The sequence below is a fragment of the Haliotis rufescens genome, unplaced genomic scaffold, assembly GCF_023055435.1.
Source record: "Haliotis rufescens isolate VD_foot unplaced genomic scaffold, xgHalRufe1.0.p SCAF_15, whole genome shotgun sequence".
In the NCBI taxonomy this organism is placed as follows: domain Eukaryota; kingdom Metazoa; phylum Mollusca; class Gastropoda; order Lepetellida; family Haliotidae; genus Haliotis; species Haliotis rufescens.
Window position 1 is genome coordinate 10,402,359 of NW_025963835.1, and position 16,406 is coordinate 10,418,764.

General features: G+C 39.7%; 1 protein-coding gene across 1 annotated transcript; it reads right to left on the reverse strand.

Annotated features, from left to right (window-relative positions):
• Positions 1–506: 506 nt before the first annotated feature.
• LOC124110437 lies at positions 507–1,928 on the reverse strand. The gene has a single exon (XM_046469814.2). It carries the CDS (start codon positions 1,926–1,928, stop codon positions 507–509), a length of 1,422 nt encoding a protein of 473 aa, XP_046325770.2.
• Between the last annotated feature and the right edge of the window lie 14,478 nt (positions 1,929–16,406).

The following is a 16,406-nucleotide window of genomic DNA, read 5'->3' on the forward strand; positions in this document are numbered from 1 at the left end:
GAATTGATTTTAGAAACATAGTTCTTCCAAGACTGACGTTTATTGTGTTGAAATGTTCGTCGAGCCTTGGCAGAATTGATTTTCAAATTGTTTAAATTATGTACAGTAGGATGGCGTCGAAAATAATTCTCTGCCTTCTTCCTACGCTTCCTAGCTTGTTTGCAGTCGTCAGTAAACCATGGTTTCCGAATATGTGGGTTCACAGAGGACTTAGGAATAGTTTCATCAGCTATGCTCTTCAGTTTGTCAGAGAACGATTGAATTGGATCAGGTACATCCATGAAAAGGTTTGGCTTCAATTTGTCAGTACATATGGTCTGAAATAATGGCCAATTGGCTTTGGAAAAATTCCATCGTGTGGGTTGCTGAAAATCAATTCCAACCCGGTTTCCCATGGGTCGAAAACAACATAAACCTTATAAGAGTTATCAACTCCACTCTAAGTAGCCCAAATAAACCTTAAAGGTAACATATTCACATTCTTTCACGATGACTTTCAGAAGTGTTCATTTTGATCCACGCACAATGACACACAATTTGTTTATAGGACGGACAAGCTCTGTAAAAGCTGTCCTCACACGCACGATACGTACAGATCCTTTTTTGTCCATCATGATCTCAATGACACGTCCTAGTGACCATGAATTACGAGGAGAACTGTCCGCCAGAAGAACAATGTCTCCAACTTTAAGATTGGGCTTCTTTGTTACCCACTTTTGTCTTTCTTGCTGCAGTGTAAGGTATTCCTTTACCCACCGCTTCCAAAAGATATCAGCTAAATACTGAACATCTTTACAAAATGTTCCTGGTGGCATCTTTTGACCCGACCGCAGAAGCAAAAGATTATTTTGCGTGAGGGGGTTTAGATCATGAGGATGATATGGTACATCAGTGATAGGTCTACCATTGAGAATAATTTCAACCTCACAAAAGAGAGTACTCAGACCTTCATCGTCAAGCTTAATTGCTTGTTCCTGGACAACAGCATTAAGAACTTTCCTTATTGAACGGATCATACGCTCACAACTCCCACCATGATGAGATGCTGTTGGAGGGTTAAAATGCCAATCAATTCCCTTTTCAAGCAGTGATGAGTGCAACTTGGACTGGTTCAACTTCAAGATTTCTTCTTTAAGTTCACGTTCGCTGCTTGAGAGATTGGTCCCATTGTCTGACCTGATCACTTCTGGTTGACCTCGTCTTGATATAAATCTCCGTATAGCATTGATACAACTGTCAGTATCAAGAGAACAAGCTAGTTCTAAATGCACTGCTCGCATGGTCAAACATGAGAAGACCACGCCATACCTTTTCACATTTGCGCGACCTCGTCTAACTAGAAAAGGCCCAAAAAAGTCCATGCCTACATGTGAAAAAGGTGGTTTATCAGGTTGAAGACGATCATCAGGAAGGTCTGCCATCTGTTGTTGTCCAGTTGGCGACTGATACTTCTTACAAATGACACACTTGGAAACAAGACTTTTGATGACAGCTCCAGCTCCTAAGATCCAATAACATTGCCTCAAGTGGGTAAGTATAGCATTTTTACCCATATGACCTACAGCCGTGTGAGCATCTTTGATCAGCAGCTTTGACAAGGGAGAGGTTTTAGGCAATACAACTGGATGTTTTGAATCATGCGGAATCTTTGCTCTTTGAAGACGTCCACCAACCCGTATGATACCATCTTCAATGAAAGGATCTAACCTGTACAACGGACTAGATTTACTAACACCTCTTCCTTTCTTAATCTGGCTTTCTTTTCCTTTCAAAAACTCAATCTCTTTCATGAAGTTTTGACCCTGCACATAACGAGTAAGTGCAAATTCTGCAACCTTTAATACTGAAACTGTCAGCTTGGGTTTTGTCCGGGATAATTTTTCAGATCTGTCCTCCCCTGCTTCTGACTCCAATTGCCTTGCTTTCATCTTTCTTTTTAGCTCTCTGATAGTCAAGATGATCCAACCAACTGCCTTTCGGAGCCGTAGCCAGCTTGAATAGTGATTCAGTAGTCTGTCCAATATATTTTGGGACTGGCAAGTAACTAGACAACTTACAGAGTTCTTGACCTCTGGGTCCTCATCAGTGACAGATAAGTCAGGAGAAATAGGCCATTCGACTTTTAGTCTCCACAGAAAATCTGGTCCTTCAAACCACTGATGTGCATGTTTAGGTCATTCCCCTTGATGCTAAGTCTGCTGGGTTGAACTTTGTGTTGACATAATTCCACTGCTTGACTTCAGAACCTTCATGGATAGTGAGTGAGTGAGTTAAAATTTTACATCGCATCGGCAATATTGCAGCCATATTGCGATGAAAACAAGTTAATTATGATTAAATATCCGTCGACAAAGGACAGTAAAACAGTAAGTCATGTATCACAGTTAAGGTATAACACAAACCAGTTCACAATAAAAACAAAGAATTCTTCAGTAGATTTGGTACAAGTTAAAACTGGGCTATATACCTCTGGCAACCAAAGCTAGACCACCTAACTGGGGATCATGGGGACTTACAGTGCCTTAGCTTCCTGCATGATTCCCAGCAGGATTTATGTCATCACTTTGGGCACAAGTGGTCATCTTCAATGCTAACCAATATTAAAAGATCAAACCATAGTCAAGTAGTTAAAACACTAGTTGATATTACACACTTTTATTTAGATGGACTTGTGTGCCAGAGTCAAGAGGACAATAATTTTATCCTACTTTAACCCCCTGAGTAGCACCGCCTTCAATAATATCAGTAATTAGTCAAAATTTATCAAATAACTCTATTTCTTTTAAAAAACCGAGAAGTAAATGAACGTTGATATTATTAAAAAGATCCTTTAAAGACGTTGAATGATAATAAGTATCCCTTGTGAGAGAAAAGTCTATACAATCAAGCAAAATATGCTTGATTGTCATTCTCTCATCACAAGGGATGCAAAACGGAGGATCTTCACCTTTAAGCAAATATTCATGGGTATAACGGCTATGGCCAATGCGACATCGTCGTAAAACAACTTCATCGTGTCGTGACTGGCAACCCAAGTAGGTATATCCAAGAGTAGCTTTTATTGCATGCAGTTTGTTCAACCCTAACTGGGTATTCCACTTTGTTTGCCGTAAATGTCTGATATAATCTTTAATACAAGATTTAAAATCAGAGTGTGGAATCAGAATATTAGAGACAGACTGTTCAAGGGCAGCCTTAGCTGCAGCGTCAGCTTTGGTATTGCCCACGATGCCAACATGGCTTGGTAACCAACAAAATATGATGTCGCATTGGCTAGTAGACAGATCATTGTATAATTCTAAAATGTCAAGAATATATGGGTGATTTAGAGAGACATTGTTTAGTGCTTGAAGGCATGAAAGCGAATCAGAAAAAATGATAAATTGATTACTTTTAGATTGATGTTGAATGAAGTCCAAGGCTGTTTTTATAGCGTTTGCCTCAGCAGTGAAAATGGAGCTAGTGTCTGGGATTCTAGTAGATATGGTTTTTGGTCCAATGACAGTAGCACTGGAAACTTTGCCACTATCCTTGGATCCATCCGTGAAGATTGAACGATGGGAATCATATTTACGTCGTAATTGTAAATATTCCTGTTGGTATTCTAAATCATTTGTGTCAGATTTTTTGAATTGAGTGAGTGAAAGGTCCACTTCTGGTCTGACCAACTACCAAGGGGGAGTAGAGAGTAGTCGATAAGAAGTGATTAAATCTAAATCGATATTGGCAGCAATGACATGCGGTTGGATACGAATCCCGAGTGGTGGAACGAGATTCGGCTTACGATTGAACAGTTCCTCATAAAGTGGATTGAATACACAGTCAAACGCTGGGTTTGAAGGATTTGAAGCCAATTTTGTGATACATTTTAGACGGCGTTGTTGAAGGGAAGGTTCATCAGCCTCTGTGTATAAGCTGTCAACAGGAGATGTTCTAAATGCTTCAAGGCAGAGCCTGGTCCTTGATGGTGTATTGTATATAACTTTTCTAAATTACTTTTACAGGCTCCACCGTAAACAATGGAGCCATAATCAAGTTTTGACCGGATAAGTGAATGATATAAATGAAGGAGGGTTGTTTGATCCCCACCCCAATTTGAATTTGAGACAACTTTTAGCAGATCAAGGGCCTTCAGGCATTTAGCTTTAAGATATTTAATATGTGGTAGAAAGGTTAAATGTCTGTCAAATATTAACCCCAAAAATTTGGCTTCCTCTACAATTTTAATTGCAGTACTATCTAAAGACAGCTCCGGATCCTTATGAGGTTTATATTGACGACAGAAATGTATACAGTTTGTCTTGAATTTGGAAAACCTAAAACCATTTTCAAGACACCATTTCTGAATTTTATTTAGACACAGTTGCAGCTGTCTCTCAATGGTATGCATATTTTTACCACGACAAGATAAATTGAAATCATCAACAAAAAGTGATCCATCAACTGAATTATTTAAAACCTCGAAAGACTATTTATTTTAATACTAAATAACGTGACAGACAAAATACTGCCTTGTGGGACACCCTGATCCTGATTGTAATGATCAGACAGGGTAGACCCCACACGGACTTGAAATTGTCTGTCTGTTAAAACTGGGATACAAAATGAGGCAAGTGGCCTCTCAAACCAAAGTCATGTAGATCTTTCAAAATGCCATGCTTCCAAGTGGTATCATATGCTTTTTCTAAATCAAAAAAGATAGATACAGCATGTTGTTTAGAAACAAACGCATTTTTTATGAAAGATTCTAAACGTACTAGATGATCAATAGTACTACGGTTTTTACGGAACCGCATTGAATATTTGTAATCAGATTATTAGTTTCCAAATACCATACTAACCGATTATTAACCATTCGTTCCATTGTTTTGCAAACACAGCTAGTTAATGATATAGGTCTGTAATTAGATGGATCTGAATGATCCTTGCCAAGCTTAGGTATAGGGATAACGATTGCATTATGCCAAGAAGGAGGGAAATTTCCTGGAGTCCAAATTTCATCAAATATTTCTAAAAGTACAGCAAGAATAGATTCGGGCAAATGCTTCAAAAGCTGATAGTGAATATTATAAGCTCCTGTTGCTGTGTCATGAGCTTGCCCAAGGGCTGTTTGTAGTTCATGAAGTGAAAAGACTTCATTATAGTCTTCGCCATTTTCAGAGTTGAAATTAATCCCCTTCTTTTCCTGAAGGTTCTGATATTTTTGAAATTCTGGATGATAGTTTGACGAAGAAGAGTGTTTAGCTAAGGTTTTGCCAAGTTTATTTGCAATATCGGAATGATCTTCCAGGAAGTGATCACCTTCCATAAGATGATGAACACTTGATTTTGAGCCTTTGCCCTTAATCCGTTGGATCATATTCCACACCTTGGATATAGGTGTACGGGAATTAATTTTGGAAACGTATGTTCTCCACGAATGACGTTTATTTTGTTTGAAAGTTCGTCGTGCCTTGGCACTAGTAATCTTAACATTATTCAATTTATGTACAGTAGGATGTTTTCCGAAATACTTCTCCGCTTTCTTCCTACATTTTCTTGCCTGTTTGCAATCACTATCGAACCATGGCTTGCGAATGTGTGGATTTGCAGAGGACTTAGGAATGGTATCATTGGCAATTGCGTTTAGTTCATCTGAAAAGAACTGAATGGGGTCAGCAATATTCCTGAACATATCATGTTTTAGTTTATCAGTACATAGAGTTGTGAATTGAGCCCACTTGGCCTTTCAAAAATTCCATCTTGTCGAGGGTGGAACGTCAGATGGATTATTAACTGTCAGAATTGTAGAAAAGTGGTCACTACCACATAGATCATCATGAACAGACCACGAAAATTCATCCAAAAGAGTTGCATCTGTAAGTGAAAGGTCCAAGGCTGAATAACTACCTGTTGCAGGGTGTAAATATGTGTTGGAACCATCATTAAAAACACATAGACCATTGTCAGATATGAAATCCTCTAGCATGCCTTTGACGTTAGTGGTGCTACTTCCCCATAGAGGGTTATGACCGTTTCAATCGCCCATTATTATGCAGGGCCGAGGGAGCTGGTCATATAAGGACTGAAGCTCAGATCACTGAAGAGTGGAAGATGGTGGTATGTACAAGGAGCACAGAGTAAATGCAAGGTGCAAAGTTAAACGGACGGCTACAGCCTGAAGAGTAGTGTTAAGATGAACAGGACTATGTATAATACCCTGCCTCACTAAGATAGAGGAGCCACCAGTGGCCTTGGCACCTGGTGGAGAAAAGGAATGGTAAGCATGATATTGACGCAACTCAAATTTATCTGTCTGCTTCAAATATGTTTTTTGAAGACAGAAAACAGAAGGTTTTACATCTTGTACTAATAGCTGTACTTCATCGAAATTGGCCCTAAGTCCTCTGCAATTCCACTGAATTAGTGGACAGTTAGTGTTCATGGTACAGGAGGTGGCAGTATAGGAGATCTTTTCCTAGCCCGAGGCGAATGATCGTTGTTTCACGTTCGGGGGTGAGGTGTTACATCCATGTCCTCTAGTATCTGAAATTTGTTGAACAGTTGGACAGTATTACGTTGACCTTTTGGTACTCGATCGGATTTCTGTGAATAATTGAATGTCTTGCTGACATTTACCACAGAGGGAGATGGTGAACGAGATGTGGAACGAGACAGTGATTTAGATGGAGAATTTCTTTGCGTAGATGCAACAGATTGAGTATCAACAATAGAATACTCCAAGGTCTTAATCCAGGTGATGTCTGTCTGACATTCAACAGATTGAACAGATTTCGAGCATTTTGGAGCTGTACGGGTAACGGCTGCAGAATATGAGACGGCGGCAGTAGGAGTGGTAGATGACATAACCAATTGTTTAGCATCTGCAAAGGAAATATTCCTTTCATGTTTCAGTTTTATTATCTGATGTTGTTGTTGCCAGACAGGACAGGATTTCGAAGATGCAACGTGATCTCCAGAACAGTTCGCACATTTTGGATTGTTTGAGCAGTCTAAAGTTTCATGGTCAGATTCTCCACACCGATGACATTTCTTTTTGTTGGTACATGATTGGGCACCATGCCCAAACTTTTGGCATGAGTAACACCGGAGTGGATTTGGTATGTACTTATCCACACCAATGATACGTACAGTAACCCGCTTTGATTGCTTTTGGTGGATTCGGCAGAGAAAAGGTAAGGAGATAAGTGTTTAACTTTTCAATTTGACCATTTTGCCTCTTTGTAAATCGTTTGACACCTGTTACACCCTGGTCTTTCAGTTCAAAAGTTATATCCTCTTTAGACATATCTGAGAGACAACGTTCTCTGTCCCTGCCTTTTGAACTGTTGAGTGATTTGTGCGCTGATACAATAACTGGCACAGAAACAAGGTGTTTCACAGCCAACAGCGTAGCTGATTGAGAAGCAGATTTACACTCAATTAAGATACAGCCAGATCGTATCTTTTTCATGGACACAACATCTCCAGCAATACCATAAATTGCTTTGGAAAGAGCAAAGGGATTTATCTTTAAAGGTCCATCATCAGATGCCGAGATAACCAAAAATCGAGACCAAAAGTCAGTCTTGTTTCTTGAAACAGTATCATCATCAGATGAACTATCATCTAACGTACGTTTTAGTTGTTTGGGGGGTATCATGGTAAGTGTATACAAGTTCATCGTCCCAGCTCCCCACCCACCAACGCCAGTGGGCCTCCAACTGACAGCACCAAGGATACCGGGCCGATATACTCAAGCAGAAATATCAATGCAAGATTAATAGTTCTACCGGATTGGCCCATGAGCCACCGCCTTCTGGGCATATTTGACTCTAGGCAATAATTTGTACTCATTTTTTCAACATATATTGAAAATAAATGAACTGAGTAACCAAGACCCACAAATATACATTTAATATAACATTTAAGTGCAAAACAAATAAACTTCACATTGTAATGAACCATTATAAATTCAATGAAATTGTCTAGGTTGAAAATTGATTAAATGCAACTGTTGACATATCATTCCAAAGTTTGTTCAATTTTGTGCAAGACAATGTTAATGCACAGGGCTTGGCATGACCAGCCGATTGACAGAACCGGGCCCATTCTACCACCCGTCTCGGTGAAGTCAGGGTCGAAGTGGTGTATTGGACAAAGGAACGCTATTCCTGGAACCAGTGCCCTCAACCACCAGACTACCTTCCTCCACCGACACAGGGGCGCAACCCACGGCAAACAGGTTGCCCAATTCGGTCGCCTCATACGACCAGCAATGGGGTGCTGTAGACAAATTCTACCCCGAGTCCACATGGGGGAGGAGCTATTAGCGCTACCCAGCACTCACCAAGAGGAGGTTGCTCTTCACGAGTGCCTCATGGATAGTGGTGAGCCGATTTGCTACAAAGGTTTTGAATCTTGATGTGCTGTTAGAGATATATCTGAGCACAGACATACTGTCTGTCCAAAAGAAAGTCTCATGAATTTGGTATTGCAACTCTCTGGTCAATAGCTTATAATTACCCAGGCGAACTGCAACTGTAGCTGCTGTTAGCTCCATGCGGGGAATTGTCATTTTCTTCAAGGGTGCCACTCTTGACTTAGCCATTACCAAGACACAGTGTACACCATTATCGTCATTTGTTAGACGAAGGTAGGCTACAACGCCATAGCCAATTTCACTGGCATCAGAAAACAGATGCAACTGACATGATGCAATTTTGCCAAACCCTTGTGGTTTGTAACACCGTTCCACTTCTATCTCATCCAACCTTGGCAAGTCCTTTAGCCACTGAAGCCAAATTGTTAAAGAAGCTTCATCCCATCCAAGATCTTTCTTACATAAGTCTTGGAGAAGACGCTTGGCGATCAACACTTAAGGTGCCACAAACCCTAGTGGATCGTATACATTACTTACAACAGACAATATGTCTCTTCTGGTGATTGTCTTTTCCTTGTCTTGAATCTTGAAACCTAGCGTATCAGAATCAACAAACCAAAAGACGCCGAGAGCTCTCTCACAGGGAAGAGATTCACACTCCAGATTCAATTCTTTCAACTCCTTGGCCCTCTCCTCAGTAGGGGCACTCAAGAAGAGCAACCTCCTCGTTGTGAGTGCTGGATAGCGCTAATAGCTCTTCCCCCGTGTGGAACCGGGGCAGAATGTGTCCACAGCACCCCATTGCTGGTCGTATGAGGCGACCGCATTGGGCAACCTGTTTGCCGTGGGTTGCGCCCCTGTGTCGGCAGAGGGAGGGATTCTGGTGGTTGAGGACGCCGGAGCCGGCAATAGTGTTCCTCAGTCCAACACACCACTTTGACCCTAACTTTGCCTAGACGGGTGGTAGGATGGGCCCGGTCTTATCAATCGGCTGGTCATGCCAAGCCCTGTGCGTCAATATTATCTTGTTGCACTTGTTTATCAAAATTTTGAAAACTTTGTTTGAGTCTTGGCTATGTGATATTTGATAAATTCCAAATGTATAGTTACAATTTCTTCTTTGCCTAGAGTCGTATGCCAAGAAGGCGGTGGCTCATGGGCCAATCTGGTGGATTTTATTGTTCTGCTGGAGTATAACATTCCTGTATCCCTCTGTTGTTAGTTTGCTGGAATACCGCTTACGTATGGCATCGCCCTTGTTGGCGCTCCATGGTGGGCAGGAAACAGGTTTGCTGAACCACATTAATTACAACCATGGGGAAAAAAAATTAAAAAAAACCAAAACGTCAACTATCAGATTCAGATTCTGACCTTGATTCATTGGATGATGAAACTGTGACAAGGTTATTGTATTCCGAAAGGGATACCTGGCCTCGGTGCCTTGTCATGGAAGCTTCATATTCACCCTTTCTTTTAGAAAAAGGACTCAAAGGTAAAGCTGGTGAACTCAGAGATGTAAAAAAATTACGTTCTGGTGCTCTTTTGATAGAGTGTTCCAGAAAGCACAAGCCATCAACTGAATGACTTCAACGAAATTAGCAGATATACCCGTTACCTGCTCTGCACACAAGACCCTAAATTTCTGCAAAGGCTTAATCCGTGATCGTGATAGAAGTCTAGCTGATGAGACCATTGAGGAAATTGTGTCGGAACTTCGTAGTCAAGGTTTGATCGAAGCAAAACGTTTCACTTTTCGAAAAGATGGCCGTATTTTTCCATCCAACACGTATCTCCTCACTTTTGATACCACTGTTCTACCAAATTCAATTAAAGTTGGTTGTTTCTCTATGACTGTGGACCTTTACATCCCACGACCAACTCGCTGTTTTAAATGCCAGAAATTTGGACATGGTCAGAATTCCTGTACACGTAAGGCTACTTGCTTCAGGTGTGGAGGGATTGATCATGATGGAAATACCTGTACCCAGCCATTGAAATGTTCCAACTGCCAAGGTGATCATATGTCATCTTCAATTGACTGCAGTGAATACAAGCTTCAGTCCATGGTACAAAAAATAAAATATGAACAAAATATCAGCTACTTCGAAGCCAGGAAACAAGCTAAAGCAGTCACGTCCGCTAACACTACAGGGCATTCTTATGCCTCTGTAGTTAAATCAGTTACAGCCGTTCCAACAACATCAGTTCACTGTCAAACAGATTTGTCATGGACAGTGGGAGACAAACCAAAGCCCGGTTACTGACATCGAAACTATCCATCCCAAAACAAACACAGTCAATGCTCCAGTATCAACGCAAGAAGCATCTACTTCAACATCACCTGAACCAGCCCCTCAAACTGTAGCATCAAATACTGTAAAAAGTCCTAAAAAGAAAATTCAAACTGACAGAGTGTCAAAGGCACTCAAAGATCCAGTCCAACTTTACAACAAGTTTGGGTCGCTCGAGGATATGGATACGGAAGTATCCCCTCACTCACTCACTCACTCACTCACTCCTTAGTGGTCATACACGTGGCCACTCTCCGAAAAAAAAAGACAGGAGTCGATCCCCTGTTACTCCACCTTGATGAGTAACACACATAATCTAATTCAGTGGAATTGCAGAGGTCTTAGGACAAACTTTAATGAGTTACAGCTAATAACTCAAGACTATACACCGTCAGCAATCTGTCTCCATGAGTCATATCTAAAACAGACAGACAACTTTGATTTGCGTCGATACACGTCTTATCATTCATTTTCTCCACCGTACTGGAGGATCTACGATTTTGGTGAAGCAGGGAGTGATCCACAGCCCTGTTTCACTTCATACTAATCTTCAAGCCTGTGCAGTACGATTAACTTTGCAAATAACACTTACTTTGTGCTCTTTGTACATTTCACCTTCATCTGCTCTTCAACAGTCTGATATTCAGACACTATATGATCAGCTCCCAAAGCCCTGCATCATTATGGGCGATTTAAACGGGCATTACCCTCTATGGGGAAGTGTCAGTACAAACAATAAGGGAAAAGTCATTGAAGATTTTGCATCTGATAATAAGTTATGTATATTTAATGACGATTCAAGCACTTATTTACATCCTGCCACAGGAACGTATTCTGCACTCGATCTGTCCCTTACAGATTCAGATATTTACAATTAATTTGAATGGTCTGTACATGACGACCTATGTGGAAGTGATCACTTCCCAACTGTTCTAAAAGCTGTAAAACCGGATGATGACCCACCTCTTTCGCGGTGGAATTTTACAAAGGCAAATTGGTCCTTGTATGAACTATTATGTACGGAACAATTAAAGCCTGAAATTTCAGGAATGAACCAGATCCCATACAATTGTTTTCGGCTCAACTCACTAATATTGCTGACCAAACAATTCCTAAGTCCTCTGCAAATCCCCTTTTTTGTAAACCATGGTTTACTAACGACTGCAAACAAGCAAGAAAGTGTAGGAAGAAAGCGGAAAAGTATTTCCGCAAACACCCTACTGTTCATAATTTGAATAATGTCAAAATTACTAGTGCCAAAGCTCGACGTGCTTATAAGCAAAATAAGTGCCATTCTTGGAGGAACTATGTCTCCAATATCAATTCACGGACACCAAAGTCCAAGGTATGGAACATGGTTAAAAGAATAAAAGGCAAAGGTTCCAAATCATCTGTACACCATCTTAAAGACGGTGTTAAATGTATAACTGATAAAATTGATATTGCAAATAAACTTGGCGAAACTCTTGCCAAACATTCTTCATCATCAAATTATGTTCCTGAATTTCAGAGATATCAGAAACAACAGGAAAAGAAAAATGTTAATTTTGACTCAAACAATGGTGAAGATTACAATGAAGTATTTTCATTGCATGAGCTACATACCGCTCTTGAGCAAGCTCATGATACTGCAGCAGGTGATGATAATATCCACTTTCAGTTATTAAAGCATTTGCCTAAATCATGTCTTGAGACCCTTTTAGACATTTTTGACCAGATATTGACTTCAGGGAATTTTCCTCCTTCGTGGCATAATGCCATTGTAGTCCCCATACCAAAACCTGGCCGGGATCATACAGATCATACAGATCCCTCAAATTATCGCCCTATATCGTTAACCAGTTGTGTCTGAAAAACCATGGAACGAATCGTGAATAATAGATTAGTTTGATATCTGGAAACCAATAACCTTCTCACAAATATTCAGTGTGGTTTCCGGAAAAATAGAAGTACTATTGATCATTTAGTACGGTTAGAATCCTATGTTAAAAATGCTATTGTTAATAAACAACACGTAGTGTCAATTTTCTTTGATCTTGAGAAAGCATACGATACTACCTGGAAGCATGGCATTTTGAAGGATTTACATGATTTTGGCTTGAGAGGTTGTTTACCTCATTTTATATCTCAGTTTTTAACTGACAGACAATTTCAAGTCCGAGTGGGTACAACCCTGTCTGACCATTATAATCAGGATCAGGGTGTCCCGCAAGGCAGTATCTTGTCTGTCACTTTATTTATTATGAAAATAAATAGTCTGTCCAAGGTTTTAAACGATTCAGTAGATGGATCACTTTTTGTGGATGATTTTAATCTATCTTGTTTTGGAAAAATATGCATACAATAGAGTGGCAGTTACAAATCTGTCTCAATAAAATTCACAAGTGGTGTTTAGAAAACGGCTTTAAATTTTCTAAATCTAAAACTAACTGTATACACTTCTGCAGAAAATATACGCCGCATAAAGACCCTGAATTATTTTTGAATGGCACCCCTATCAAAGTTGTAAAGGAGGCCAAATTCTTGGGACTCATCTTTGATAGCCATTTAACTTTTCTACCACACATTAAATCACTTAGAGCTAAATGCCTGAAGTCGCTCGATTTATTAAAAGTTGTATCTAATTCAAAGTGGGGAGGGGATCAGACAACCCTCTTACACTTATACAGGTCCCTAATCCGTTCAAAACTTGATTACGGCTCCATCGTCTATGGTGGAGCATGTAAAAGTAATCTAAAAAAACTAGATACTATCCATTACCAAGGCCTGAGGCTTTGCCTTGGAGCCTTTCGCACTTCTCCTATTCCAAGTCTGTCTGTTGAAGCGGATGAGACTTCTCTTAAACAACGCCGTCTGAAACTATCATTACAATACATCACTAAACTATATTCTAATCAGTCAAATCCAGCTTTTAATTGCGTATTTAACCCTCTTTACGAAGATATCTACAATAGGAAAACATCCCTTGTTCCACCACTTGGTATAAGAATAAAATCAGTCGTTTCTGCTGCGTAGATTAACTTTGAAGATATAGCTCCCACACAACTTTTTTCATCGCCTCCTTGGCAAATGGTAAGGCCAAATGTAGACCTCACATTATCTAGACTTAGGAAATCTGATACAAATCCACTAATTTATAAACAAGAATACCATCAATTACGAAACACTTATGACACTTATAAATCTATATTTACAGATGGATCCAAGGATGGTGGCACAGTTGCTAGTGCGACTGTCATTGGATCCAGAACAGTATCTTCACAATTACCCGATAATAGTTCCATATTCACAGCAGAAGGGCACGCAATTTCAACAGCACTAAAGTATATCAAGAACAGGCACTCGTGAAGAGCAACCTCCTCGTGGTGAGTGCTGGGTAGCGCTAATAGCTCTTCCCCCGTGTGGAGTGAGTGAGTGAGTTAAAGTTTTACGTCACATCGGCAGTATCTCAGCCATATAGTGACGAGAACAAATTGAAAGATAAATATGTCACAAAGGACAGTAAAACATTAGCATGGTATCACAGATTGAAGTCTAAAAACTAACAAATTCAACTCTAAAACCTCAAACAAACATATATACATCAACTTTACATTTTATCTTTTTAAAATACGAGCTATATACCACCAGTAACTAAAGCCAGACCACCTTATTTGGGATCATGGGGACTTACAGTACTTTAGCTACCTGCATGAATCCCCAACAGGATTTAAGTCATAGCTCTAGTCACTGGTAGGAGTAGACAATACTAGCCATAAATTAAGACACATTCAATTCAAAATAGGAAACGTATTAAAATTCAAGTTCTCAGCAATGTACTAAATATTAAAATATAAAAATGTATTAAATAAACTTCAACCCCATAAAATGCCACAACCAGAATAATATAAGTTATCAATTGCATCTAACTAAGTTAAAACACATTTACTCAAAAGCTGCTTATCAGATCCATTTCTTTTAAAAAATCTATAATTAAATGAGAATTGACATTGATGAAAAGATCCCTTAAATTCGAAACTTGATAAAAAGTATCCCTTGTGAGAGAAAACACTACACAATCAAGTAAAACGTGCTTGACAGTGATTCTCTCATCACAAGGGATGCAAAAGGGAGGATCTTCGCCTTTCAATAAATACTCGTAAGTATAACGACTGTGGCCAATGCGACATCGTTGTAGAATAACTTCATCATACCTTGACTGGCAACCCAAGAAAGTATAGCCTATAGTTGGTTTTATCTGGTGAAGTTTGTTTGCACCTAACTGGTTATTCCACCTTGTCTGCATTAACCGCCTGATATAATTGCAGATATAAGGTTTGTAATCAGAATACGGTATAAGAAGGTGGGAGAGAGATTTATCCAGAGCTGCTTTAGCTGCAGCATCAGCTTTTGTGTTACCGGTTATGCCGACATGACTCGGTAACCAACAAAAAATGATGTCGTATTGGCCAGTAGAAAGATCATTATACAATTCTAAAATGTCAAGAACATATGGATGATTGGAAGATACATGTTTTAGTGCCTGAAGGCATGACAGGGAATCTGAAAAGATAACAAATTGTTTACATCTCGATTGATGTTGAACATATTCCAAGGCAGTCAGAATAGCCTTTGCTTCAGCAGTGAAAATTGAGCTATTGAGTCTGGAATTCGGTAAGATATAATTTTTGCTCCAACGACAGTGGCACATGCTACTTTGTCACCGTCCTTGGACCCATCTGTAAATATTGAGCGATGTGAGTCATATTTTGCTCTCATTTGTAGATATTCCTGTTGAAAGATCAATTGATTCGTGTCAGATTTTTTAAATTGAGTAAGAGTAAGATCAACTTCCGGCCGAACTATTTGCCAAGGTGGAGAAGACAAAAGTCGACAAGGAGAAACAAGATCTAGATTAATATTAGCAGCAGTAATGTGGGGTTTTATCCGAATTCCCAGAGGTGGGACCAGCTTAGATTTATTTTGAAACAACTCTTCATAAGGAGGTTTGAAAACACGGGAGTAAGCAGGGTTTAACGGGTTGGAGTATAATTTAGTAACATACTAAAGGGATAACTTGATACGACGGTGCTGTAAAGAAGGTTCATCAGCTTCCACATATAGGCTATCAATTGGAGATGTGCTAAATGCGCCAAGACAGAGCCTTAATCCCTGATGGTGTATGGAATCTAATTTCTCTAAATTACCACCATACACAATAGAACCATAATCCAATTTAGATCGGATCAAGGATCTATACAAGTGAAGGAGGGTTTTCTTATCTCCACCCCACTTTGAATTTGCAACGACTTTCAGCAAGTCCAGAGCCTTCAGGCATTTAGTCTTAAGATATTTGATATGTGGCAGAAAAGTCAAATGCCAATCAAAAACAAGTCCCAGGAACTTGGCTTCTTTAACAACTTTGATAGGAGTGCCATCCAAAAACAGTTCGGGATCTTTATGGTACTTGTACTTCCTGCAAAAATGAATACAGTTGGTCTTGGCTTTTGAAAATTAAAAGCCATTTTCAAGTGACCATTTCTGAATTTTATTAAGACATAACTGTAGTTGTCTCTCTATAGTACGCATATTTGTGCCGCGACATGAAACATTGAAGTCATCCACAAAAAGTGACCCATCAAGTGTGTCATTTAAAACTTTGGAAAGGCTATTAATCTTTATGCTAAATAAAGTAACAGACAGAATACTGCCCTGTGGGACACCCTGATCCTGATGATAATGGTCAGACAGGGTATGACCCACACGAACTTGAA

Bases quoted from the DNA above. Each gene is read 5' to 3' on its own strand.
- LOC124110437 (XM_046469814.2), bottom strand. From the start codon at position 1,928: ATGAAAGCAAGGCAATTGGAGTCAGAAGCAGGGGAGGACAGATCTGAA.